The sequence below is a fragment of the Caretta caretta genome, chromosome 6 (assembly GCF_965140235.1).
Source record: "Caretta caretta isolate rCarCar2 chromosome 6, rCarCar1.hap1, whole genome shotgun sequence".
Lineage (NCBI taxonomy): Eukaryota > Metazoa > Chordata > Testudines > Cheloniidae > Caretta > Caretta caretta.
In genome coordinates, this window is record NC_134211.1 from 22,393,141 (window position 1) to 22,420,348 (window position 27,208).

General features: G+C 44.9%; 1 protein-coding gene across 1 annotated transcript in view; it reads right to left on the reverse strand.

Moving 5' to 3' along the window:
• Positions 1 to 20,357, reverse strand: part of MUC6 (mucin 6, oligomeric mucus/gel-forming) — a 124,097-nt gene extending 103,740 nt beyond the window's left edge. The window contains exon 1 of the mRNA XM_048853131.2: positions 20,120 to 20,357. Coding sequence (XP_048709088.2) covers positions 20,120 to 20,357 — 238 coding nt within the window. The remainder of the gene's footprint in view (positions 1 to 20,119) is intronic.
• Positions 20,358 to 27,208: the final 6,851 nt, after the last annotated feature.

Below are 27,208 nucleotides of genomic sequence, written 5' to 3' on the forward strand. Positions count from 1 at the left end.
ACAAATGGGAATGAGGATATGGAGGTAGACATTACCATATCTGAGGTAGAAGCGAAACTCAAACAGCTTATTGGGACTAAATCAGGGGGCCCAGATAATCTTCATCCAAGAATATTGGATTTGGCAAAGGAATTGGCACATGAAATTACAAGCCCATTAGCAAGAATTTTTAATGGATCTGTAAACTCAGGGGTTATACAGTATGACTGGAGAATTGCTAACATATTTCCTATTTTTAAGAAAGGGAAAAAAAAGTGATCCAGGTAACTACAGGCCTGTTAGTTTGACATCTGTAGTATGCAAGGTCTTGGAAAAAATTTTGAAGGAGAAGGTAGTTAAGGACATTGAGGTCAATGGTAAATGGGACAAAATACAACATGGTTTTACAAAAGGTAGATCGTGCAAACCAACCTGATCTCCTTCTTTGAGAAAGTAACAGATTTTTTAGACAAAGGAAATGCAGTGGATCTAATTTACCTAGTTTTCAGTAAGGTGTTTGATACAGTGCCACATGGGGAATTATTAGTTAAATTGGAAAAGATAGGGATCAATATGAAAATTGAAAAGTGGATAAGGAATTGGTTAAAAGGGAGACTACAGCGGGTCATACTGAAAGGTGAACTGTCAGGCTGGAGGGAGGTTACCAGTGGAGTTCCTCAGGGATCGGTTTTGGGACCGATGAAATTGAATAGTGAGAAGTGTAAGGTCATGCATTTAGGGATTAATAACAAGAATTTTAGTTATAAACTGGGGACGCATCAATTAGAAGAAATGGAGGAGGAGAAGGAGTTGGAGTATTGGTTGACCACAGGATGACTATGAGCCGCCAATGTGATATGGCCATGAAAAAAGCTAATGCAGTCTTGGGATGCATCAGGTGAGGTATTTCCAGTAGAGATAAGGAGGTGATAGTACCGTTATACAAGGCACTGGTAAGACCTCACTTGGAATACTGTGTGCAGTTCTGGTCTCCCATGTTTAAGAAGGATCAATTCAAACTGGAACAGGTACAGAGAAGGGCTACTAGGATGATCCGAGGAATGGAAAACCTGTCTTATGAAGGGAGACTCAAAGAACATGGCTTGTTTAGCCTAACCAAAAGAAGGTTGAGGGGAGATATGATTGTTCTCTATAAATATATCAGAGGGATAAATATCGGAGAGGGAGAGGAATTATTTAAGCTTAGTACCAATGTGGACACAAGAACAAATGGATATAAACTGGCCATCGGGAAGTTTAGACTGGAGATTAGATGAAGGTTTCTAACCAGCAGAGGAGTGAAGTTCTGGAATAACCTTCCAAGGGAAGCAGTGGGGGCAGAAGACCTATCTGGCTTCAAGATTAAACTCGATAAGTTTATGGAGGAGATGGTATGATGGGATAACAGGATTTTGGCAATTAATTGATCTTTAAATATTCTTGGTAAATACGCCCAACGGCATGTGATGGGATGTTAGATGGGGTGGGATCTGAGTTACTACAGATAATTCTTTCCTGGGTATCTGGTTGGTGAATCTTGCTCATATGCTCAGGTTTCAGCTGATCGCCATCTTCAAAATTTGCCACCACACTATTCACTCCCCTTTTCAGATCATTTATGAATTTGTTGAACAGCTTAGGTCTCAGTACAGATCTCTGGGGGGCTTAGCTATTTACCGCACTCCATTATGAAAGCTGTCCATTTATTCCTATACTTCGTTTCCTATCTTTTAACCAGCTACTGATCCATGAGAGGACCTTTCCTCTTATCCCATGACAGTGTAGTTTGCTTATGAGCCTCTGGTGAAGAACCTTGCAAAGGCTTTCTGAAAGTCCAGGTACACTATATCCACTGGATCACTCGTGTCCACATGTTTGTTGACACCCTCAAAGAATTCTAGTAGATTGGTGAGGCATGATTTCCCTTCAGAAAAGCCTTGTTGACTCTTCTCCAGCATATCATGTTGATCTATGTGTCTGATAATTCTGTTCCGTACTGTAGTTTCATCCAACTTGCCTGGTACTGAATTTAGGATGATTGTAATTGCCAGGATCACCTCTGGAGCCTTTTAAAAAATTGGCATTACATTAGCTACCCTCCAGTTATCTGGTACAGAGGTTGATTTAAGTGATAGGTTACATACCACAGTTAGTAGTTCTGCAATTTCATTTCTGAGTTCCTTCAGAAATCTTGAGTGAATATCATCTGGTCATGGTGACTTATCACTGTTTAAAGTATCAATTTGTTTTGTTATAGACACAACTTAAATAAAAATGTAATTACCTTTCAAACTAAAGTAATTCTCTTCTTCTTCCCTCCTTATCCATTATTGGATTTATGTAGTAGTTATTCCATTGCACAAGACGTTTCTAAAGTTTTCTTTGTTCTTTACAATCACGGAAACAGGGAATGTCATACCAATGATTTTGCAACACTGCAGAAATGTGTTCTCACACTATATGCCAACATAATGACTTAGTATCATATTGTAATGCATATTCGAAGGCCTGAAATAACTTTTATTTAGCAGGTTTGGATTGCAGATCTACTCATGCCAAGGCTATATCCTGTTTCCTTAGTATCTGTGTCCCACATTCCAGGCTGCAATTCAGACTAGTGAGAAGTTGTGTCATCACTTGTGTTATAACCCTGAGTGCCCCAAAATGCTTCTGCTACTTGTGGCTTCCTGCCTGGGACACACACAGCAGCCGTAGTTAGCATGCACTTCATGTTCTGTACGCTGTAGAATTCTGACTCAACCATTTTGAAATCAACAGTCTTCCAGCAGCAGTTATCACAGACACACTCTTGTCTTATCAGACTTGGTTAATGTTAGCAGGTGACCTCAACACATCCTTGATCCTGAACTTTCCCAAACCTGTGTGCTCTGCAAGATCCATCCCTGTAGGTACTGAGTTCCTGTCCCTTTGCAATGGGCTTCCAACCATTCTGTCTGTGTTTGGGTGCAGTGGTGGATTATCCTAGGGCAGATCTTTCCACCACCATTGGAAAGCTAGTGTCTCTTACACATGCAGTTTAAATGTAGAGAGAGAAAAAGTTTAGAAGGTAGATGAATGTATTGTTTGCACAGGACTATTAACAGTCACATTCTCCTTTTCAAATAGATTTGCTATCCAAATCTTAGGTCAGTTTACCTGAATCAAAGGTTGTGTATGTATTTTGTTTAAAATATCGGCAGTGTTTAAAAAAACACTACCACTTCCTAATTTGTACTTGAACTTGAATGTTTTTGATTTGGCAGTCTGCTTAAACAAGAGAGGGGGTCAATGAAAAATCCATCAGCAAAAGTAGAGGAAAAACAGAGTGGAGAGCCTTTGAAGTGAAAAACAAATACAGAAAGACTATGGAAAAAGGAGCAGAGAGGTGGAGACAGAAAATTTCCAATTAAAAAAATCTATATATCTACCATGCATAGGTATATGTGTATTATATATGTACATGCTTGAAACAGCCTTGTTTGGGGGATTCTTCTAATACTAATATTCCATTTAGCTAGAAAACCAAGCCTTTAAAAAAAATTGGGGAGGCCCGAGGTTTACATTATATGAAAAAGGAATATATAGTAATGTGTGTAGTGAGGCAGAGTGGTTTCACTCCAGAACACAATGGGTTAATCCATCTTGCTGGGCTCAGCTAACCCAGCCCTGTCCCCTTTCCAGGAAGTATGGGGGTAGAGCAGGAAGTATAAGGGCAGTGTTCTGAAGCTCAATTGAGGCCAGACCAGGGAAGGAACCAGACATCCTTCCCTGGGAACCAAAGCACCAGCAGAGCCCTCAATTGGCTGGGGCAGACGATGACTCCCCTGAGCCAGCCTGCAGAGAAGGCCCTTCTGCCCTGGGAGATGGAGAGACTGACAGAGGAAGTAGAGAATGAGCTGCTCAACGCGGAGATGAGGTACCAGGCCCCAGCAGCTGTGGAGCAGCTCCGCCAGACACTGATAGGAAATAGCCCAGGGAAGTGAGACCTTGACTCAGCTGTGTTGCTGGGAGACAAGGCAGTGACCCCCTAGAATCATAGAATCATAGAATATAAGGGTTGGAAGGGACCCCAGAAGGTCATCTAGTCCAACCCCCTGCTCGAAGCAGGACCAATTCCCAGTTAAATCATCCCAGCCAGGGCTTTGTCAAGCCTGACCTTAAAAACCTCTAAGGAAGGAGATTCTACCACCTCCCTAGGTAACGCATTCCAGTATTTCACCACCCTCCTAGTGAAAAAGTTTTTCCTAATATCCAATCTAAACCTCCCCCACTGCAGCTTGAGACCATTACTCCTCGTTCTGTCATCTGCTACCATTGAGAACAGTCTCGAGCCATCCTCTTTGGAACCCCCTTTCAAGTAGTTGAAAGCAGCTATCAAATCCCCCCTCATTCTTCTCTTCTGCAGGCTAAACAATCCCAGCTCCCTCAGCCTCTCCTCATAAGTCATGTGTTCTAGACCCCTAATCATTTTTGTTGCCCTTCGCTGGACTCTCTCCAATTTATCCACATCCTTCTTGAAGTGTGGGGCCCAAAACTGGACACAGTACTCCAGATGAGGCCTCACCAATGTCGAATAGAGGGGAATGATCACGTCCCTCGATCTGCTCGCTATGCCCCTACTTATTCATCCCAAAATGCCATTGGCCTTCTTGGCAACAAGGGCACACTGCTGACTCATATCCAGCTTCTCGTCCACTGTCACCCCTAGGTCCTTTTCCGCAGAACTGCTGCCTAGCCATTCGGTCCCTAGTCTGTAGCTGTGCATTGGGTTCTTCCGTCCTAAGTGCAGGACCCTGCACTTATCCTTATTGAACCTCATCAGATTTCTTTTGGCCCAATCCTCCAATTTGTCTAGGTCCTTCTGTATCCTATCCCTCCCCTCCAGCGTATCTACCACTCCTCCCAGTTTAGTATCATCCGCAAATTTGCTGAGAGTGCAATCCACACCATCCTCCAGATCATTTATGAAGATATTGAACAAAACCGGCCCCAGGACCGACCCTTGGGGCACTCCACTTGATACCGGCTGCCAACTAGATATGGAGCCATTGATAACTACCCGTTGAGCCCGACAATCTAGCCAGCTTTCTACCCACCCTGTAGTGCATTCATCCAGCCCATACTTCCTTAACTTGCTGACAAGAATACTGTGGGAGACTGTGTCAAAAGCTTTGCTAAAGTCAAGAAACAATACATCCACTGCTTTCCCTTCATCCGCAGAACCAGTAATCTCATCATAGAAGGCGATTAGATTAGTCAGACATGACCTTCCCTTGGTGAATCCATGCTGACTGTTCCTGATCACTTTCCTCTCATGCAAGTGCTTCAGGATTGATTCTTTGAGGACTTGCTCCATGATTTTTCCAGGGACTGAAGTGAGGCTGACTGGCCTGTAGTTCCCAGGATCCTCCTTCTTCCCTTTTTTAAAGATTGGCACTACATTAGCCTTTTTCCAGTCATCCGGGACTTCCCCGGTTCGCCACGAGTTTTCAAAGATAATGGCCAATGGCTCTGCAATCACAGCCGCCAGTTCCTTCAGCACTCTCGGATGCAACTCATCCGGCCCCATGGACTTGTGCACGTCCAGCTTTTCTAAATAGTCCCTAACCACCTCTATCTCCACAGAGGGCTGTCCATCTCTTCCCCATTTTGTGATGCCCAGCGTAGCAGTCTGGGAGCTGACCTTGTTAGTGAAAACAGAGGCAAAAAAAGCATTGAGTACATTAGCTTTTTCCACATCCTCTGTCACTAGTTTGCCTCCCTCATTCAGTAAGGGGCCCACACATTCCTTGGCTTTCTTCTTGTTGCCAACATACCTGAAGAAACCCTTCTTGTTACTCTTGACATCTCTGGCTAGCTGCAGCTCCAGGTGCGATTTGGCCCTCCTGATAACATTCCTACATGCCCGAGCAATATTTTTATACTCTTCCCTGCTTACCTTGTGGCAGGATCACCCATTGTTTCTAAGGCTCTGGACTGGGACCTGGTGGATTAGGGTGGGCACAGGTTACCCTACCTCCAGCCCTGCACTAGGGGCTGGATGACCCCTAGGATAGGAGACCTGAGCCGCAGACTGCTGACGGGCTTAGCTCCGTCCAGGAGGCCTGAGCTACCACTTGTCCAGTGACCTCCTGAGATCGAGGACACCTGATGGACCCACCTGGCACGAGCACCAATTCCCTGCTGCTGCCAAAGGGGTTGCCCTAACCCTGAGACTCCAGGAAGCTTACAAAAGTGGTGGAGAATGTGGGCAACAACCCAGCCCTGAGGTGAGGGGATGGACAGAACATGAACCTGAGTCACCGGCTGGAGAGAGGCAGAGAGTTCCCCCCTCCCACCCTGATGGAGAAAGAGAAGTCGATAAAGTGGCTTGCCAAGGGCCATCAACAGCAATAGGCTGCCCAGCAACAGAAGCTCCTCCAACAGCTGGGCAACAAACAGCAGCAGCTGATTCGAGAATTGGGGTCCCAGCATCAGGAGCTGCAGCAGCAATGCCTGTAACAGATCACTGCTGTGCTGCAGCTGCCAGGACACCTGGCCCCAGGGTAGAGCATCCCTGATATACCCATATGTCTGACCAAGATAGGGCTCGATGATGACCTGGAGACCTTTCTGGTCACATTCAAACAGGTCTCCTTGGCAGCACCATCCTCCTAGCATCATATTTGAGAGGCTCAGTGCAAGCTACAGCCCAAGACTACACTCAAGTGAAAAGCGTGGTGCTTGGCACTCTGGAAATTATGCCCGATATGTTCTGGCAGTGGTTCCAGGGAGCGATGTACCCCCTTGGGGCCAGACTGTGGATGGTTGCACAGCATCTAAAGGATGCCTACTGGTGGTGGCTCCAACCTGAGCGGCACATTGGGGTTGAGGTTGCTGAACAGGTAATTCTGGAGCAATTTATTCACATCCTACTGACACAAGGAAGGACATGGGTCCTCCACCTTGAACCGGGGCCCCTGAGAGAGGCAATCACCTTGATGGAGAACTTTATGGCTGCCAAAAGCCCAATCGGCAGACTGTGCAACCAAAAGAGGAACAATGGGCAGGGCTGTGGCCAGGACCAATTGAGAGACCCAGAGAAGAAGTGGAGAGTGATCCCATGTACTGGAAGCAGTTGCCCAGAGCGTCAAGGAGGCCCCAGAGTCCGCTAATCTAATGATGGAAACCCGGGTCCCTGCAAACCCAACCTTCTTGACAAGTCCTAGAGACCAGCACAAGAGACCTGATATCAGCCTGTTTTTCACCTGAGGCCATTATGGCCACCTCTGCTGAGAGTGCCCTGCGATGAATTGTGACTTCAGACAAGTCTGGACTAGGAAGGCTCAGGCTTGGATACAACCCTCTGGTAAGCTGATGATCCCTGTGGAAATCGATGGGGTACAGATTGCTGTGTTCATGGACTCGGAGTGTGGACAGACACTCATGCTGAGACCGCATCCCCAACTCACCATTTTCAGGTACATTTTGGTGATCCTGGACTGTGCTACCCGCTTCCCTGAAGCAATTCCCCTCTGGAATATCACAGCCTGGGCTATCGTGGCCAAGATATTCAAGGTCTTTGCTTGAGTAGGCCTCCTCTGAGAAATCTTGACAGACCTTGGGACAAACTTTACTTTGAGGCTGCTCAAACAAGTCAGTGACCTGCTGGGCATTCAGATGATGCAGACATCCGTGTATCACTCTCAGATTGACAGTTTAGCTGAAGAACCTCAAGGTCATGCTCCGGAGGTTTCCCCGAGGGAGCTCTGCTATTGGGACCAGCTCATCCTCCTTTTGCTATTTGCAATTCAGGAAGTTCTCCAATCATCAACCAAGTTCTCTCCATTTAAGCTGCTTTATGGGAGACAACCATGGGGACTCCTGGACCTGTGTGTGAGAGCTGAGAGCAGGCACCTTCCCCTTTGCAAGATCTCCTGCAGCATGTCCTCCAACTGTGGGACCATCTGGAGAAGATGGGTGCTTTATGTGACAACCTCTACAATGCTCAGAAATCACAGGAGAAGGCTTATAACCACAGGGCCCAGGAAAGGGCTTTGAAGCTGGGGTTAGGGTTCTCCTGTTGCTCCCCTCTGAGCAGTCAAAACTGATGGCAGGGGCCCTATGAAGTGATCTGCCAAGTGGGGCCCATTAACTATGAGATCTGGTAGCTGGACAAGAGAAAGAAATGACAAATTTATCATGTAAACCTCTTGAAACCCTGGCAGGATCTGGAGGAGGTCTGCTGATTGTCCCATATAACCCCAAACTGGAATTTGGTGCACAAGTCCCCATCCCGACTGATGCTGAGGAACTCCAAATCAGAGACACTCTGACTCATGAACAAAAGAAGTAAGTCAGTAGTCTGTTGAAAGCCTTCCCCAAGACCTTCAGGGCCCAGTCAGGAAAAACCACCCTCATGCAGCACACAATCCCGAGTGTCGGGAAAGATAGTCAGTGAGAACACTTGGCCCCTGCTGCAGCGAATGCGAGAGACAGTGGAGGAGGAGGTCCAAGCCATGATAGAGCTTGGAGTAACTGAGGAGTCCCAGAGTGAGTGGCACAGCCCCATCATTCTGGTCCTGAAACCCGATGAGACCCTCAGGTTCTGTATAGACTTTAGGAGGATGGATGCCATATCAAAATTAGATGCGTACTTGATGCCCTGGGTTGACGAATTGTTTGATTGGCTTGGTGATGCTCACTACATTACCACTCTAGACCTCACAAAAGGGTACTGGCAGATCCTTCTGGATCCGGTCTCCAAGGAGAAGATGGCCTTTGCCACCCCAGTGGGACTATACTAATTTACAGGATGCCCTTCAGGCTCTATGGGGCTCCAGTCACCTTTTCAGCACTTTGATGGACCACATCCTACAACCTCATGGCACTTATGCTGCCAACTACTTGGGCAGTGTGGTCATGTATAGCAGTAACAGGGGAGACCATCTCAACCAAGTGGCAGCTGTCCTCCAACCCTATGCGCCACCGAGCCCACGGTGAATCCTGCCAAATGCAAACTAGGCTGGGAAGAGACCACCTATCTAAAATACACCCAGGAGTGCAGCCAAGTCCATTCTCTTGTTGGTAAAGTTGAGGTCCCTCAGACAGTTCCTGGGGTTCGTGGGCTATTACCGCTGCTGTCCCCAACTTCTCATCGATTGCAGCCCCTTTACTGTACTGCTGAAGAAGGACAGCCCCCAACAAATTTGCTGGACAGAAGACTGTGTCTGAACCTTCCAGGCACTTAAAGACTGCTTGTGCAAGAACCTGGGCTGTTCAACTGCAACTTTTCTTGTGAGTTCATCCTTCAAACCGACACTCAGAAGAGGGGCTGGGAGTGGGCCTCTCCCAAGAAGTTGAGGGAGAGCAGCTCCTCATGATTTACATAAGTTGAAAGTTGTTTCCCCACAAGTGGAACTACTCAGTAATCAAAAAGGAGGCCTTCACTGTCAAGTGGGCCATAGGAGCTTTGTGATATTATCTGCTGGGAGCTCCCTTTAAGCCAGTGACCGACTGCTCCCCACTGATGTAGCTGCATATTGCAAAAGAGATCAACCCACGGTTAATGAGGTGCTATCTGACCCTCCAACCATACGCCTTCTCAGTTGGACATGAAACTGGAAAGGCACCCTCAAGGCATATTTTTTTCTCCCCGGGGGGGGGGGGGGGGGAGATGAATTTGCCACCTCCAGTCGGAGATGAACTTGAGGGGTGCATTTGTGTAGTGAGGCAGAGTGGCCTCACTCCGAGACAGAGGAGGTTAACCCACCTTTCTGGACTCAGCTAATCCTGCTCTGCCCCCATTGCAGGAAGTATGGGGGTGTAGCAGGAAGTATAAGAAGTATAAGGGCCCTGTAGCTCATTTGGGATCAGAACAGGGAAGGAGTCAGATATCCTTCTCAGGGAGCTGAAGCAGCAGCAGCAGAGCCCTCGACTGGCTGGGGCAGACTATGACTCCCCTGAGCCAGCCTGCAGAGAAGGCCAGCCGCTTCCCTGGGAGATGGAGAGATCCAGAGAGGAAGCAGAGAGTGAGCCCTCAACATGGAGATGAGCAGCCAGGCTCCAGCGGTCACAGAGCAGCCCCACCAGCCTCCCACAGGAAGTAACTCAGGGAATTGAAACATTGACTTGGCTGTGTTGCCAGGAGACAAAGCAATGACCCCACACTTCCCTGCTGACCCTGTGACGGGATTGCCCATTGCTTCTAGGCTGGGACCTGGTGGAGGAGGGTGGGCCTTGGACTCCCTTCCCCTGGCCCTGCATTTGGGGATGGATAAGCTAGGGTTGACAGGCATCCAGTTTTTGACTGGAATGCCTGGTCAAAAAGGGACCCTGGTGGCTCAAGTTAGCACTGCTGACTAGGCTGTTAAAGGTCGGGTCGGTGGTGCAGTGGGGCTAAGGTAGGCTGCCTGCCTGCCCGCCCTGGCTCCATGCATTCCCAGCAGTGGCTGGCATGTCCGGTCCCTAGGCGCAGGGGTGGCCAAGGAAGCTCAGTGTGCTTCCCCTGACTTGAGTGCTGGCTCCGCAGCTTCCATTGACTGCAAACTGTGGCCAATGGGAGCTGCGGGGGTGGTGCCCGTGGGTGCGGGCAGTACGCATAGCGCAGAGCCTCCTGGCCGCACCTCTGCCTAAGGGCTGGACATGCCAGTTGCTTCTCAGAGCAGCGCAGAGCCAGGGCAGGCAGGGAGTCTGCCTTAGTCCCGCTGCATCGCTGACTGGGAGCTGCCTGAGGTAAGTGCTGCCCGGTTGGAGCCTGCAGCTGAATCCCCTGCCCCAGGTTGGAAACCCCTCCTGCACCCTAACTCCCTCCCAGAGCCTGCACCCCATATCTCCTCTCACACTACAACCCGCTGCCCCAGCCTGGAGTCCCCTCCTACACCCCAGAGTCCACACCCCCAGATGGAGCCTGCACCCCCTCCGACACCCCAACTCCATGACCCTGCCCAGTGAAAGTGAGTGAGGGTGGGGGAGAGCAAGTGACGGAGGGAGGGGGGCTGGAGTGAGTGGGGGCGGGGCCTCAGAAGGAGTGGAGCAGGGCCTCAGGGAAGGGGTGGAGCAGGGGCGGGGAAAGGGTGTTCAGTTTTGTGCAATTAGAAAGTTGGCAACCCTAGGATGAGCCCTAATCCCTAGGCCAGGAGGTCTGAACCACAGACTGCTTATCAGTTTAGAACCATCCAGGAGGCCTGAGCTACCATTTGCCCAGTGACCTGCTGTGATCCAGGACACCAGATCGACCCACCTGGCATAAACACTGATTTCCTGCTGCCGTCGAAGGGGGCGCCCTGGCCCTGAGACCCAAGGAGCCTTGCAATGTGATATAAAGGTTTAATCAACATGAGTTTGGGATGATGAAATTACTTCACAAATGGTGAAGCCAAAAATGAGTTGCGTAGATCATCCCAAATGAGTGCCAATCATATCTTAATACCACATCACACAATCATGTACTTTGGATATGTCACACACACACACTAGAGAACATTTTAAAAATACTTTAGAGTTTTTAAAAACATTGTGACTGTCTTTTGTATCCCTTTCTCTATAAAGCCAGACTACCTCTGTATCATGAGTCTAACTGAATGGGGTTCAGAGAGAAAAAGAGGTGGAAAATAGCTTTTCTATACATAAAATGGTCACAAATTTTAAGTCCTGCATCTAGGGACTTTCCAGGGCCTAGAAACAAGTACTCCATGTGCACTTGGAAAGATGAAAATGCTCTCTGTGCTGTGGTTTACAGTTCCTTTATCTAACCCAGCGGAGTCATAACATGTAAGACCTTATAGCCGTCACTGGGCCGGGACTTCTTCCAAGATTCCAAAGCCAGAAGGGACCATTGAGATCATCTGGTCTGACCCGCTGTGTAATACAGGCCCTGGAACTTCCCCCAAAAAATTCCTAGAGCATGTTTTTTAGAAAAAAACATCCAATCTTGATTTTAAAATTGACTGTGTTGGACAATCCTTAATACTTCTATCTTGTACTGCAGACTCCCAGGACTGATAAGACGGTGTATTGTCTTTTCTGTTTTTTAACTATAGCTGTCCATTTGAATACAACAAATAACATCTGAGACAGAGGGCTTTCAAAAGGGTTTTCAGCCTTTTGTAAGAAAAGGTTACAGAATTCATAAGGAGAGGACATAACTATTGCTACTTACACAGATTTTATTTTTAGTCTTTTGTTTATTACCTTTCCCTAAACAGAATCCATGGTGCCATTTGCTGTCAGAGGAGGTAACCTTTGCTGGAAGTAAGTGGCCTCATAATAAGACTTATAATTAATGTATGATCTGCAGTTGAGTTACAAATGCTTTTAGTCAAGTTTACTACACTGATCTGGGGCATGAATGTCACACTGAAGTGATTAATTTTGTGTGCAATCCATGGATCATGACGAATTAAGTCAATGAGGCACACAGAAGGATACATGTCCTGCCAAATACCTAGTGGTCATGCATAAAGACCTTTAATTAAATTGTAATGAGGGTCATATTAATTATTAATGTCTTCTTAATCAATGAAACTAATGTTTGTATAATGTGTCCTATGGAAATAGCTGAATACATTTAATCTGTTGCTATTCCTGTCTCTGGCACAGGGTGTCTCTTTCATCCCATTTGTAGGCCTCAATTTCCTGCAAGTTTTAATCTCCACTCTGAAGGCTCAGTGCTGGAGTCACCATCATTTTAGCCAAGACTGACACTCACCTCAGTGCCTGTCTCTTCTTAGACTGGTGGGTTTCTGTTGAGTGATGCAACATATTCCACCATCAGCTGTGAACATAATTCAACCTCCAGTCACTGGAGAATGGGAGACTAGAACAGGAAGTCAGATCTGTGATCGGTGATATAGTTTTTTGGCTGTAGAAATACTTTTTGCTCTGATTCAGTTTGTCCAACTACAATGCACTTGAAGGGACTGGCTAATAAGTCATTGTGTGTGCCATAAATATAAAGGGAAGGGTAAACACCTTTAAATCCCTCCTGGCCAGAGGAAAAACCCTTTCATGTCAAGGTTCCTTCCCCACTCTGAACTCTAGGGTACAGATGTGGGGACCTGCATGAAAAACCCCCTAAGCTTATTTTTACCAGCTTAGGTTAAAACTTCCCCAAGGTACAAACTATTTTACCTTTTGCCCTTGGACTTTATCGCTGCCACCACCAAGCATCTAACCAATATATAACAGGGGAAGAGCCCACTTGGAAACGTCTTTCCCCTCCAAAATCCTCCCAAACCCTACACCCCCTTTCCTGGGGAAGGCTTGATAAAAATCCTCACCAATTTGCATAGGTGAACACAGACCCAAACCCTTGGATCTTAACAATGAAAAAGCAATCAGGTTCTTAAAAGAAGAATTTTAATTGAAGTAAAAGAATCACCTCTGTAAAATCAGGCTGGTAAATACCTTACAGGGTAATCAGATTCAAAACATAGAGAATCCCTCTAGGCTAAACCTTAAGTTACAAAAAGACACAAAACAGGAATATACATTCCATTCAGCACAGCTTATTTTATCAGCCATTTAAACAAAACAGAATCTAACGCATATCTAGCTAGATTACTTACTAAGTTCTAAGACTCCATTCCTTTTCTGTTCCCGGCAAAAGCATCACACAGACAGAGAGAACCTTTGTTTCTCCCCCCCTCCAGCTTTGAAAGTATCTTGTCTCCTCATTGGTCATTTTGGTCAGGTGCCAGTGAGGTTATCCTACCTTCTTAACCCTTTACAGGTGAAAGGGTTTTTCCTCTGAGGTCAATTCAGACTGACAGAGAAATGAAGTTCATGTTTCATTCCTTATGCCAAGTGATGAGTCTCCCTGAGACTAATAATAATGGTCCTCTTGATGACTTCACTAACTAATGTATTTTACCTATGAGAGTCACACAGATTCCTATTGCAGTGTATGTTCCTGCTAAGAATGGATTTTGGTAGCACCTTTGAATGGATATTGAATAGGTATTTGGATAACAGTTCCTAGCATAATGTGAATTTTGAAGCAACATTTTTGAATTTTAAAAAAAGTAGAAATTAATTTTGGGAAATCTCAGTGCTGCTCCAATGTTACAGTTTCATACTTTTCCTAGGCTTTTTCTAGGTCCCATGTGAGAGCTCACTTCTGCAATCTAGTGATAGGAACATCTCTCTAACTGATCAGAAAGTCTTTGACTCGCCTCTTCATTCTGGGCTTGCTTTTTCATCTTATAATACTATTCCTCCTCCTTCTCCTCAAATACTGACCAACATCACAACAGCAATCCTAAAACTACAGTGCTTAAGTTGTCATCTGAGAACATATGAAATGTTGTTAAGAGGTAATATTGCACTCAGACACCCAGCTTAAATTTAAGGGAAAATACCAGAAGGAAATATTTATAAGAACTAAATTTAAAATGTTCAGCAGCAGCTAATATTTAATTTGACTTAGTAAACTATTCCTTTTTAGTACTGGATTTGTCAAAATGCATTTTCCCTGTAAAAACCCACGTGGGTTCTGGGCTTTGTTAATTTCCGAGCATAAGATAAATGATTCTGTATTTCCTCTTTTCAGAAAACAGATGATCCTGAGGAGCCAGATCGAGAATATATTTCCTGTTTACATTTTGCTGATTTTACACATTTTATGTAGGTCACACAGGGCTGAGTGTTGAAAACACTGGTCCTTTGGAAGCTATGGAAATATTTTTCCATAAATGGCAACACAGGGCCACTAAAGTGTGCTAAACGTTACATCTTTCTCCTCAAGACTAGCAGCATTTCTAGTGTCATCATTAATTATCAACCTCTCCAAATTTAGTGGAGAGCTTAGCTTGTTGGTGAAGTGTTATAAGCCTTTCCTCCTAGTTAAGCAAATAGTCTATTTTGTTCTAAGAGCATTAAAAAGCGATTTGTGTCTGATGTCAGATGCAAAGGACCTGTAAGTGAGTATAGACAGTTTCCTTTCATGATGAGCAGGAAACAGACACATCTATATGGCAGGGTCTTTGTTTTTGTTGCTTTACAGGTCAGTGAATGTTATAACTACACTAGACACTGGAGTCAGTCGATAAAGGTCTCTGTTGTGTGCCAGGAAATAGTGTTCTCATACCAGTGCTCTTGTGTGATGCACATTTATTTCAAAGAAGCCACAGTACCTGAAAATGGCACAGGCTTTGACGATGAGATGTCAACTTGTTGTAGTTTTGATAATTAAAGGCGAGATTATGGCCACAAGGGGGAAGATGAGGGAAAGGAGGCAAAAAGCCATCCTCATCACATGCAGCCAATGTTGTCAACTCTCACAATTTAATCACTAGTAATGTGATTTTTGACCCCTGCTGGAGATAATCGGACCAAGACTCAAGAAACTCCAGCCCGCACACAATTTTCAGCCTTGCTCTGATTGGCTACTTTCCTCACTTCCATGTCTGCTAGGGAAGAGACAACATTCTCACTGGAGGGAAAAGGAAATGAGAAAGAGGCCAGCAGCTTGAGGCTGCTCCATTCCGGAACTCCTGCTGTGAAAAATAGGTCAGTCTACTCTCTGCTCCCCCTTCCCCTCTCCATCCCTGAAACATCAGGACTGGGAATGGGGGCGGATTGAAGCTCGAGCTATCCCCCGCACCGAGGCCCGGCAAGGGGGAGAATGGGGATCCTGCTCCAAATGCTCCCAGGCCTGGGAAGGGGTGAAGAATCCCTGAAGCTACAGGAGGAACAGAGATGCATTGAGGGGCAAGGGAAGATGTAGGGTTGAGGGATCTGAGCTGCACTGTGGCTGGGGGGACATACACAATTAGAGTTTTGGGGTTTAGGGAGAATCTGGATGCCCCACACCATCAGGCTACATTTTATACAAATCATTGCCATTTGATCTTGCTCTGAGAGCTCTTGCAGTGTAGGAAAAAATCGTCTTACTCCCTATATTTGGGGGAGCTGGCAATTTTGTAATTGTTGCACACACATGGGGGTGGAGGAAGCAGGGGGACTTCAAAAATCAAAAGACAGACTAAAAAACATAAAATGTAAAAAAAAAAAACCCTCAAACAAAACCCCGCCTCCTCCCCCAAACAAAACCCTAATGATTTTAGGGTCAATCTCATGATTTTTTGTAGTCTGACTTGATTTTTTTATTTTTGTGGTTGGCAATACTGTGCACCTGTACAAGGGGATGCTGCAATCTTGAAACTGGCTTTTCCTCTCGTAGCGAACCCACTGGCTCATTAGTGATACTCTCTCCTCCTAAAGAAAAGGATTATGTCACAGACCATTGTGAGGGATAGGGAGACCCAGTTCAATATCTGGCTGGTAAAAAGCAGCAGTTCTTAAACTTCATTGCACTGTGACCCCCTTCTGACCACAGTGCCAACAGAAATTACCACATGACCCAGGAGGGGGGACCAAAGCCTGAGCCTGCCCAAGACCCACTACCTTGGTAGGGTGGACAAAGCTGAAGCTTGAGCCCCACCACCCTGTGTGTGTGTGTGTGTGGGCCAACGCTGAAGTCTAAGGGCTTGAGCCCTGGGTAGTAGAGCTCAGGCTTCTGCTTCAGCCCCAGGCCCCAGCAAGTCTAACACCAGCTCCGGTGACCCCATTAAAACAGGGTCATGACCCACTTTGAGGTCCCAACCCACAGTTTGAGAACCACTGTGGTAGAGGACTCTGTAATTCTGAGTGAACAGTAAGAAGAAAATGACACTGAGAGGGCATTAAGCTCAATCACAGGCAGAGCGATAGAAGGAGAATGTGCATGTGAGCAGAAGGTTGTGGAAAGCAACCAGGAAGATGGCTGCAGGTGGAAACCCAGGAGTAGCCTGCATGCAGGAGGCAACTCCTACAGCTGGAAGATGGAAGTACCACGGAGGGGCTCCTTATGGGACTGCAGACCACAGGATTGAACTCTGGCTGATGGGACACTTGAAACCAGGGTGGGAATGTGGCACGCCAGAAAGTAGGCCCGAGGAGCGTGGTGGGTTACCACTGTGTCACCTTATTGAACTGGCTCTGGGGAATGAGTTAGGAAGTACTATATTGCTCTGCTCTTGCAGGTTTTCTCAAGCTACAGGGTCTAAACTGTTGTCTTACATCCTTATTTAAACTCTTGAAAATAAGAATGGCTGGCTTGGATTTTATGTAGAGAAGGTTAAATAAAAAAGTGACAACAATTTTCTGTTGGAAAATGCAGAGTTGTCAAAAGTGAAAAATTTTGCAGAAACATGTCACTTTTGACAATTTTTCATGCAAGATAGTTAAAATGGTGCATTTCAAATTTATCATTGTTTCAATAATGTCAAGTCAGTTTTTCAACTTTTTTCATGTTGATAATGTCAAAATGTTTAATTTAGACTTTATTATAATATGTTATATTATATTTATATTGTATTTAATTAAATATTTTTGACATTATTGAAACAAGGTTTTTACCTTATTAAAGTGAAACATTTTGACATTATGGAAACAAAATGTTTCAATGGTTCTGAACGGAAATTTTTCAGAATTTCTATTCTATGGCAAACTTAGAAATTTCAGCTTTTCATTGCAATTCAGAATGAAAACAAATTTCAAAACATTGGAACTTCCTGCAGAATGGAAATTTTATTTTCCAACTAGCTCTGATTTTCTGTCAGATTCCCTTGTTCCAGCTTCATTTTCTCTCACATCCAGCAGGGCTCCTAGTACCCAGCAGAGTTTCTCCTGCAGTGATTCTGCCTTGCTACTGGAGGGTGCTGTGGTACCAGCACTGAGAGCAGGAAGACTGTTTCTTTTTCCTCCTCTGCTCTCCATTCCTGTAGGTAATCAGCCAGCATGGTACTGGTGAGGGAGGAGGAGAAAGCAGCTGGATGCCTCAAGACCTTGCTGGCAGGGAGTTAAGAGGGTCAAATGGAGGAGACTGGGGCACAAGGATGAAGAGGCTGGAGGCATGAGGAATCCCCTGGAGCTCCTGTTACCTTCTTTTGCCCCACCAGCCACTTCTTACTTGACCCCTGTGAATCCCATGGACATTTGCAGGTCACTCTCCAGTTTCTGTCTGGTTCACTCTATCCAATCTGGACACACTTTCTGCTCCCAGAAATAAGCTCCTCCATCTCACTGGAGTGTTTCAGGATAAGTATAGGCTATAATAACTGTATACACCTTAATAGTCTCATCTTTCAATCACTGAATATTGTCTTGAGCAAATGGGAAAATGGGGCCTTAACTAATTTGTTGTGATAAGTTAGGCCACCTGGTGGTACAAAGTGCTATTGAGACTTTGTGCCAAGAGTATTTATAAGCTTTATTTCCTGCCAGCGCCAGTAAAGACACTTAATCTATTCAATACAAGTTTATGAGTGGCTGGAATGTAGCACCTAGAGTTTGGAACACTTAGAGTTCTTGCCTATGAGCTTGTAGTACGCATAGCACGCCACCAAATACCTACAAGTAACTGGCATACCACAACTCTCAGGGTACATCTACAGTTAGAGCTTGGGGTGTAATTCACAGCTTGAGGAGACATACGCTAGCTCTGACTGAGTTAGCTTGCTAAAAATAGAGTGTAGCCTTGGCAGCAGGAAGGGCTAGCTGCCCTGAGTATGTGCCTAGCATCTTGGATGGGTACATATTTGGGATGGCTAGGGCTTTATGCTCTATCTTTAGCAAGCTAGCTTGATCAGAGCTAGTGCAGTTGTGTGTCCTTGAGCTGAGAATTATACCCCCAGCTCAAAGTGTAGACACTCCCTCATTGACATCCTGCACGGGAGTCCATTATGACCTGACTGGTGAATGGTGTGACTCATAGCTGTGAGTTTATGGTACTGCAATTACATGGGTGAAACACCCCACGGAGCTGAGCAGAATATTTATTTAGAAGTTTATCTACAGACTTCTTCTATCAAGCTGTAGAGGGGTTTGGCTGAGGCTCGTCCCTCTCTGGGGCAGTGGGGGACCACACTGCCTCGGTACTTCCTTCCAGTTGTTGACAGGGAATTAGCCTAGCCGTGGGAGTCTCTCGCTGTGGCAGCAGTAGGGGACAAACACAGACAGTTATTCACACCTGGCCTGTGGTCAGTGGGCAATAGTGAGTCCAGGGCTCAGGTCCTCAGGCAGGAACTGAGCAACAGTTTAAACAATTAGCAGGGCCAGGGCGGTGGAGCAGAGAGTCAGTGGCTCAGGCCCTCAGCCAGGGGCTGAGCAAACACAGATAAACAACCAGCCCAGGCTCTCAGCTCAGAAAAGCCTGGGAGAGGGGCAGACTGCCACCCACAAGTTGGGTGGCAAGGGGCACGCAGGCCCTCCCACTCCACTGAGTCCCAGCTTGGGGCCCTTGCAGCGGCAGAAGACCCGTTGCTGAGTCAGTGGGGATCCTGGCCATAATACACTGATATAGACTCTGGCAGTGCTGCGGCAAGACTAGGGTCAGCTGCCCCTGGGCTACTTCCTAACTCCCTCTCTGGAGGTACCTGGGTCCAGACGGTGTCCTCCGGGGGATCAAGAACCATGGATAACTGGTGAGGGGTAGGTTTGGCAGCTCCTCTGGGTAACTGGCGAGGGGCAGGCTTGACAGTCCTCTGGGCTCTGGTCAGCATAAGGGGTTGGTCGGGCTGGCCTGTCTTCAGGTCTGCCAACTGGGAGCTAGGCTGCAGGCATCTGGCCTCTCCGGTGGCTGCTTCTCTAGTGAGCTCTGGGGTTGGGCTTTTATACTTCTTGTCCTGTGCCTTGACCTCTGGGGGGCAGGCACAGGACTCGCTGGCTCCGCCTACTGTGGTGTCTGGAGGGGCTCATCTCTCTCTGGGATGGCAGGGGACCACTGCCTCTCTACACCGCCCCCCTTCAAGTCTGGCTCCCACTCGTCGGGGCCAGATCCTTCCATACCTCCCAGGCAGGATGGAAAGTCTGCATTCATGTGGTCCTTACCCGCCCTATGGCAAACAATAAAAGCATACGGCTGTAGTGCCAGGTACCAGTGCATTATTCTTGTATTATTATTTTTCATTTTGGCCAGCCACTGGAGCAAGGTGTGGTTGGTGACCAATGTGAATGGGCCCCCGAGGAGGTAGTACCACAGGATGTCACAAGCCCATTTCACTGCAAAGGCCTTTTTCTCTACCACCGTGTAGTTCTTCTCCTGCTAAAACAATTTCTGGCTAATATACGAGACCGGGTGTTCATCCATCTCCTGGGACAGGACGGCCCCAAGTCCTACCTCTGTCTGTCTGGAGGATGAACTCCTGGTCAAAGTCTGGGCTATATAGGACAGATTTGTGGCAGAGACTCTCTTTGAGTGTCTGAAAGGTGTCTTTGCACTCTGGGGTCCAAACTACATGCTGGGGGCTGTCCTTGGTAAAAAGCCCGGTCAAGGGGGCTGCGATGGATGCATATCGGGGAATAAAACGCCAATAGTAGCTGGCAAGTCCCAGGAACTGGTGCACTTGGTGCTTCATGGTGGGTAGCAGGCAGGACGCCAGGGCCTGAACTTCTCCCACAAGGGGCTTCACTTGTCCTCTCCTGATGGTGTACTCGAGATATGTGGCCTCTTGCCATCCAAAGCAGCATTTTTTTTGGATTGGCCGTCAACCCGGCTGCCCACAGGGACCTCAGGACCACAGCTACCCTGCTCTAGGTGGTCCTCCCAATGGTGGCTGTAAACAACAACATCATCCAGGTATGCTGCAGCGTAGTCTTGGTGGGATTGGAGAATGCGGTCCATCAGCCGTTGAAACGTTGCCGGTGCCCTATGGAGGCTGAAGGACATCCGAGTAAATTGATACAGGCCCTTGGGGGTGGCAAATGTGGTCTTTTCCCTGGAGGCGGGGTCGAGGGGAATCTGCCAGTACCCTTTGCTCAGATCGAGAGTGGTGAGGAATCAGGCCTCCCCTAAACGGCCCAGCAGTTCATCTACACGGGACATTGGATACGTGAATTTTGAAATGGCATTGATGCATCGGAAGTTGATACAGAAGCACTGTGTTACATCGGGCTTGGGTACCAGCACTACCAGGCTATGCCATTCGCTCTGCGATGGTTTGATGACTCCCAGGTCTGGCATAGACTGTAATTCCTCCTTGATGTCTTGCCGCATGCAGTGCAGCAAGGGCCTGGTCAGTTCCTTCCTACTACTTCCTAACTCCCCCTCTAGAGGTACCTAGGTCCGGAGGGTGTCCTCCGGGGGGTCGAGCACCATGGGCTGGCCTGGGTAACTGGCAAGGGGCAGGCATGACAGTCCTTGGCGCTCTGGTCAGCATCAGGCGTTGGTCAAGCAGGTCAGTCTTCAGGTCTGCTGCCAATTGCCAGGATCTCCCAACTGGGAGCTAGGCTGCAGGCGTCTGGCCTCTCCCGCGGCTGCTCCTCCAGTGAGCTCTGCGGTTGGGCTTTTATACTTCCTGTCCTGTGCCTTGACCTCTGGGGGCTGGCGCAGGACTTGCTGGCTCCACCCACTTTGGTGTCCGGAGGGGCTTGTCCCTCTCCGTGGTGGCGGGGGACCACACCGCCTCGCTACACAGGCAAACCATTTTTGTTGATACTTTAAAGCAGATGCTTAAACACATTTCACTGTAATGCAATTAAATAAAAAAGGGGCGCAAGTGGGTAAACTATACTGTCCTACAGTTGTAACCTTATTTAGAAATAATAAAAAATAAACTAATACTCAGGGATGAACATGGCTACAACAACACTTGCATACAAAAAATAAACTTTGTCAATTTCTATAGCAACCCCACTCTGTTTTATAATCACAATAAAATCCTTTCAATTGTTTGTAGTTGCACTTCTTGAATGGTTGGAAACAACTGATCCTCAGCCTCATGCAATTCAATACACATGAAGTTACAACTGTACGGCAATATAGTTCACCCTTTCGTGCCCCTTTTTTATTTTACTGCATTACAGTGAAACCTGTTTAAGTATCTGCTGAAGGTATCAACAAAAATGGTTTGCCTAATAGATAAATTGTTTGCCTGATTGTTTGTCTATAGATAAAAGCTGAATTAAATTCTTTTGGAAACTTTGGAGCTATTTAAAATTAGATGCTTATGGTTCTTATTGAAGGTTTTTCTGTAGGCGTTAACCATTTATTGCGTTATGTTTCTTCCATATTTGTAAGGGTGTAAAGAAAAATATCTTCCTTCATAGATTCCCAATACCCTATGTTTCTGATAAGCAGTTATTTTCAAGAGCTCCTCAGACCCACCCAAACTCTTAATTTTTCTTTCTTACCACATTCGACCTTGGTCTCTATTATGATCTTTCTCAGCTGTGGACCCTCTCCTGTGCCATTGACCACAGCACTGAAACTGGACAACTGGTGATAAGAGTGTGTGCTTTGGTGTGGTTGGTAAATGAAGCATCTCATATATTGTGGAGCAGATCACTGAAGTGCTGGTAATTGGGACATCAGTGCCTGAGATATAATGGTTATCTTTGAAAAGTGCAAAACTCATTCTTGCTGGAAGAGGACAATTTCATGTAACAGATCAGGAATTCACAGATTATATGGATAATCTGTAGAACTGTCTCTGAACTTTTCAGTGGCATCAGCCACTATAAATATGATTAAAATCAGAGATATAGAATGAAAATATTAGCTCAACTTCAAGTATAGTGTCCCTTTTGCAACATTGCATTATAAATTCTTCAAATCAGGAACTGTCATTTACTACATGTTTATACAGTGTTTAGCACAATGGGCCTCAACTTTGTGGCCAGACCTCTAGGACGGGTGGGATTTTCAAAAGTTCTTGGTGTTCACCAAGCAGGTACAGCTCACTTGTATCCAAGAGTTTAAAGTGAGCTGGCCGAGGAGTTTGAAGGCCATTTATGTTGATTTTCAATACATCTTGGAACCACTGGGAAGCTTCTAGAAGATTGTAAGAAAGCTAGTGTTGTGCCAATTTTAACAAAAGGATAAATGGTGTGAGCTGTCATCCTGATATCAATCCCAGGCAAAATAATGGAACACCTGACATGGACTTGATCAGTAAAGAATCAAAGAAGGGTGATACCAATAATGCCAGTGAACATGGGTTTATGGAAAATAGATTCTGTCAAACTAACCTGATATCTTTTTTGGTGAGATTCCAAGTTTAGTCACTAAAGATAATAGTGTTGATGTAATATATTTAGATTTCTGTAAGACATTTGTCTTGGTACCGCACAATATTTTGATTTAAAAACTATAGCAATACAGAATTAGCATGGAACACATTAAATATATTAAAAACTAACTAATTGACAGGTCGCAAAATGTAACTGTAAATTGGAATCATCAGTGAGTGGGTGTGTTTCAAATGGGGTGCTGCAGGGATCAGTTGTATGTCCTACGCTATTGAACATTTTTATCAATGACCTGAAAGAAAACATGAAATCATCACTGGTAAAGTTTGTTGGGGAATGCTAAATAATAAAGAGAACAGGTCACTTATACAGAGTGACCTGGATCACTTAGTAATCTAGGTACAAGAAATGTTTTAATATGGCCAAACGTAAAGTAATTTCATGTAGGGAAAAATTAGAGTATAGTAGACTAGATCCTGGAAAGCAATGACACTAAATGTCATGGTGGCTCATCAGCTGAACACGAGCTCTAGGTGCTAGTCAAACCTTGGATATATAAACAGGATTATCAGATAGGGTATGGAGGTACCATTAACTCTGTATATGGCAATGATGCGACCACTATGATACTGCAATCATGTGTCCAATTCTGGTGTCCCACAATTTGAGATGGATGCTGATAAACATGGAGAGGGTTCAGAAAAGAGTCCCAAGACTGATTAAAGATTGGAAACCATGTCTTATAGTGAGAGACCCAAGGAGCTCATTCTATTTAGCTTATTAAAGAGAAGGTTAAGGGTTGACTTGATCACAGTTTATAAGTGCCTACGCAGGGACTAAGAATTTGATAATGGGCTCTTCAATCTAGCAGACGAAGGTATAACAAAATCTAATTGCTGGACATGGAAGCTAGACAAATTCAAACTTAAATAAGGTGCAAATGTTTAACAATGAGGATAATAACCATAGCAACAACTTACCCAGTGTTGTGGTGGATTCTCCATCCCTGACCATTTGTAAGTCAAGACTGGATATTTTTCTGAAAGATATGCTCTAATTCAAACAGGAATTAATTCAGGGAAGTTCTATGGCCCGTGCTTTGCAGGTGGTCAGACTGGATGATCACAGTGGTCCCTTCTGGTTTTATAATCTCTGAGCTCTGCTCCTGTTGAAGTTAATGGAAAAACTCCCATGGACTTCAGTGGGGATAGAATTAGACCAGTGCTAAACACTTTTGAAATATCTCACACTAAATTTTAATAATAATTATTAATAAATAAATGTTATAATACATATACAATAGAAATTTAGAGATTAAAGAAGTATTTAATAAAACACTAAGAAATATATTGTAGGGATCAAGCCTGCATTTGTAGGAATATAAATGACCTAATTTTTTTTCCATTTCTAATTTATATACTTATAAGATTTATAAGATCTCACAGAGCCATTTTCATTATCATTTCATTTTAACATTTTAATCACAATAAAACATATTGTACAATGGGATGTGGAGCAGCTCAGAACAAAAGTACCACTGTCAGACCTCTGTGACTGGTCCTGATGGATATATGAAGGACATGGAGTTGCCATGGAACCGTGCATGAAAATGGTCTATTTCAGATTGAAGTTAAAAATTAGTTACCTTGCATGATGCTCCCCTACATTCATACAGCTGCAATAAGGAAATAGCTTGTAAACCGGAGCTTAGTTAGTCTACAACAGGAACTTGCCATAAAGCAAAAAAGCTTTGGGGAAATTAGGTGCAGAACACACCTTTGCCACCTCATAAACGTAGCTAGCTTTTATCAGTTCGTGGCAAGCAGCTGTCGTCAATTCCTTCAACGCAGACTGAAACATTTATTGTTTGTTCCTTTAAGAAACTAGGTGGCAACTGACACATGATGGAATTCCTTACCCCGCCTGTTTACTTTGGATTATAAATTTTTTTTATAAGACTCCTGTACTTAACTCTATCATAGAAAGACATGCCATTTCCCAGATCTGAGTGGTCTTGGAGACATTTTAAAATATTTAAGCTATTCAGATCCAAGAGTAAATTAATATCACAGCTGAGTGATGCATCAAAAATGTGCATGAACCATTTCATTCCTTTCTGTGTATTTTGTCAAGATCTTTTGAGCGAGGGCTCAGTGTATGGAAATTTTGAATCTGTGATCTAATTATATAATATTTGCTATTGCTTCTAGCTTTCCAAAAAATTCTGCTTAAGTTTAAATTTTGTCATGTTTATTATTCTTAGCTTAAAGGTGAAAATTTTAAGTAAATTTCTTTTTTGATTATGTTTGAGAGTATTTAATAAAAGGGGATACTTATAAGCTGGCATCCCCAGGGGAGGGCAGACTTAAGGTTGTGGTGTGTGGGCTGTGTAGTAGGGTAGTTGTAGTAGTGGTAAGTTGTGTGCCTATGAATGGAGGAACTGAAGGTATATACTGCTAGATGGTGCAAATTTTTATTTCTTTGCTTTTGTGGATTTTGTATCAGGTATGTAGTATGTATATTACCTTAAATTGTTTCACAACAAAGATTTTGTGTATTAATATTGAAATTTTGTTCAGTAATAATGAAATTAAAATCAGGAATAGAAATCATGAGCTCTGTATGTACAGCATGTGATTCTCCACTAATTTTTAACACTGTTCTGAAAATGATTGTGGTGTTACATAGGTGTACACATCTACAACACATATTTGGAGGACCGCATTCTGAAACACAAGGTATGATGGAAGCTGTGTGTCTGAAGCTCTCATATATCCACAGAACAGGTAGAGTACAAGCAGCAGCAGTTCAAGCTTCTCCTCCTCACCTCACCATTGTATCTCAGTCCTGATATAGTGGAACCACTTCTAGGATTGCAAGGGCAACCTCAGTCTCCATGCCCATTCAATCCTAGATATCTCTACTGAAACAAACACCAGGGTATCAATGGATACTAGCTGTGATTATGATTTTACGGAGATGGACACTTGCCTATTAGGAATTGTACTGAAAACACCATGTAGATGTCATATAGACCACTGAAATGTCAACATACAGTAATGACTTTTGGTCACTGCCATGATCTGGGTTTGGTCTGAACTGGTAACCTAGATATAAAAAGGCTCCAGATCACATTAACTGTCCTTTAGAATCTAGTTCTTCCAGTATAAATGCATTGTAAGCCATTTGATCCATGTAGTCCTTACGTGCAACCTTCTCAGCCATCTCTCCTTTTAACCTTTCCTCCTGCCATGCCTTACTTTTATGTACAATCATTAGGAAGACTGCCAGACTTACTGAGCTTCCTTCTATGCTAGGTGTATGTGGGTTAATACTCGTTTCCCTGCCTTTTAGATGGCATAACAGCAGGAGGCTTAGCTGCTTTGATATCCTTTTGCCCCCAACTGCATCCTCTACTCCCACCCTAGTTGCTGTATTCAAATTTTTTATGCCCTGTAGAATACAATGAACTCTAGGGGCTTGTCTACACTACCGCGCAGGGTCTATCTAAGATACGCAACTAAGTCGACGTACTTAGATCTACTTACCACGGTGTGTTCACTGCGGTAAGTCAACAGCTGACACTCTCCCGTTGACTCCGCTTGCGCTCCTCCTTCTGGTGGAGTACTGGAGTCAACAGGAGAGCCCTCAGCTGTCGATTTATCACCTCTATACGAGACGCGATAAATTGACCCCGCTAGATCGATCGCTGCCCGCCGATCCAGTGGGTAGTGTAGACAAGCCCTATGTTATACAATCCAGAATATATGAAATTTGAACATAATGGACAGTCTATAGTTCGTACATACATAAAAGGCAGGTAATTTAAAAATTTGTCAATTTAAAAAAATTAAAATGTAGCAATAATTACCACGCTATGATATCTCATTCACCACAGTTCTACAATCACTGGACAGTACTGTGTTGTCCTGGACAACACAACACATTAACTAATTATACCTGTTGTTTTTCTTAGTGGCAACCACAGTATGCTTACTGAATGTGTTATTAAACTCTCTTCACAATAGAGACCCCACTATAATTTTGGGCACCTCAAAACAAGAAAGAGGTCCATGAAATGGAGGAAATTAAGAGAAGAGAAAAATAATTAAGGTACTGGAGGGAGTAATTAAACATTAAAAAGAGGCACATCTCTGTAGCTTAGATAGATGACAACTAAAGCGGATTTGACAATTAAATTATTTCTGGGGTCCAGGAGTAATGAAATAAAATTGCAGAA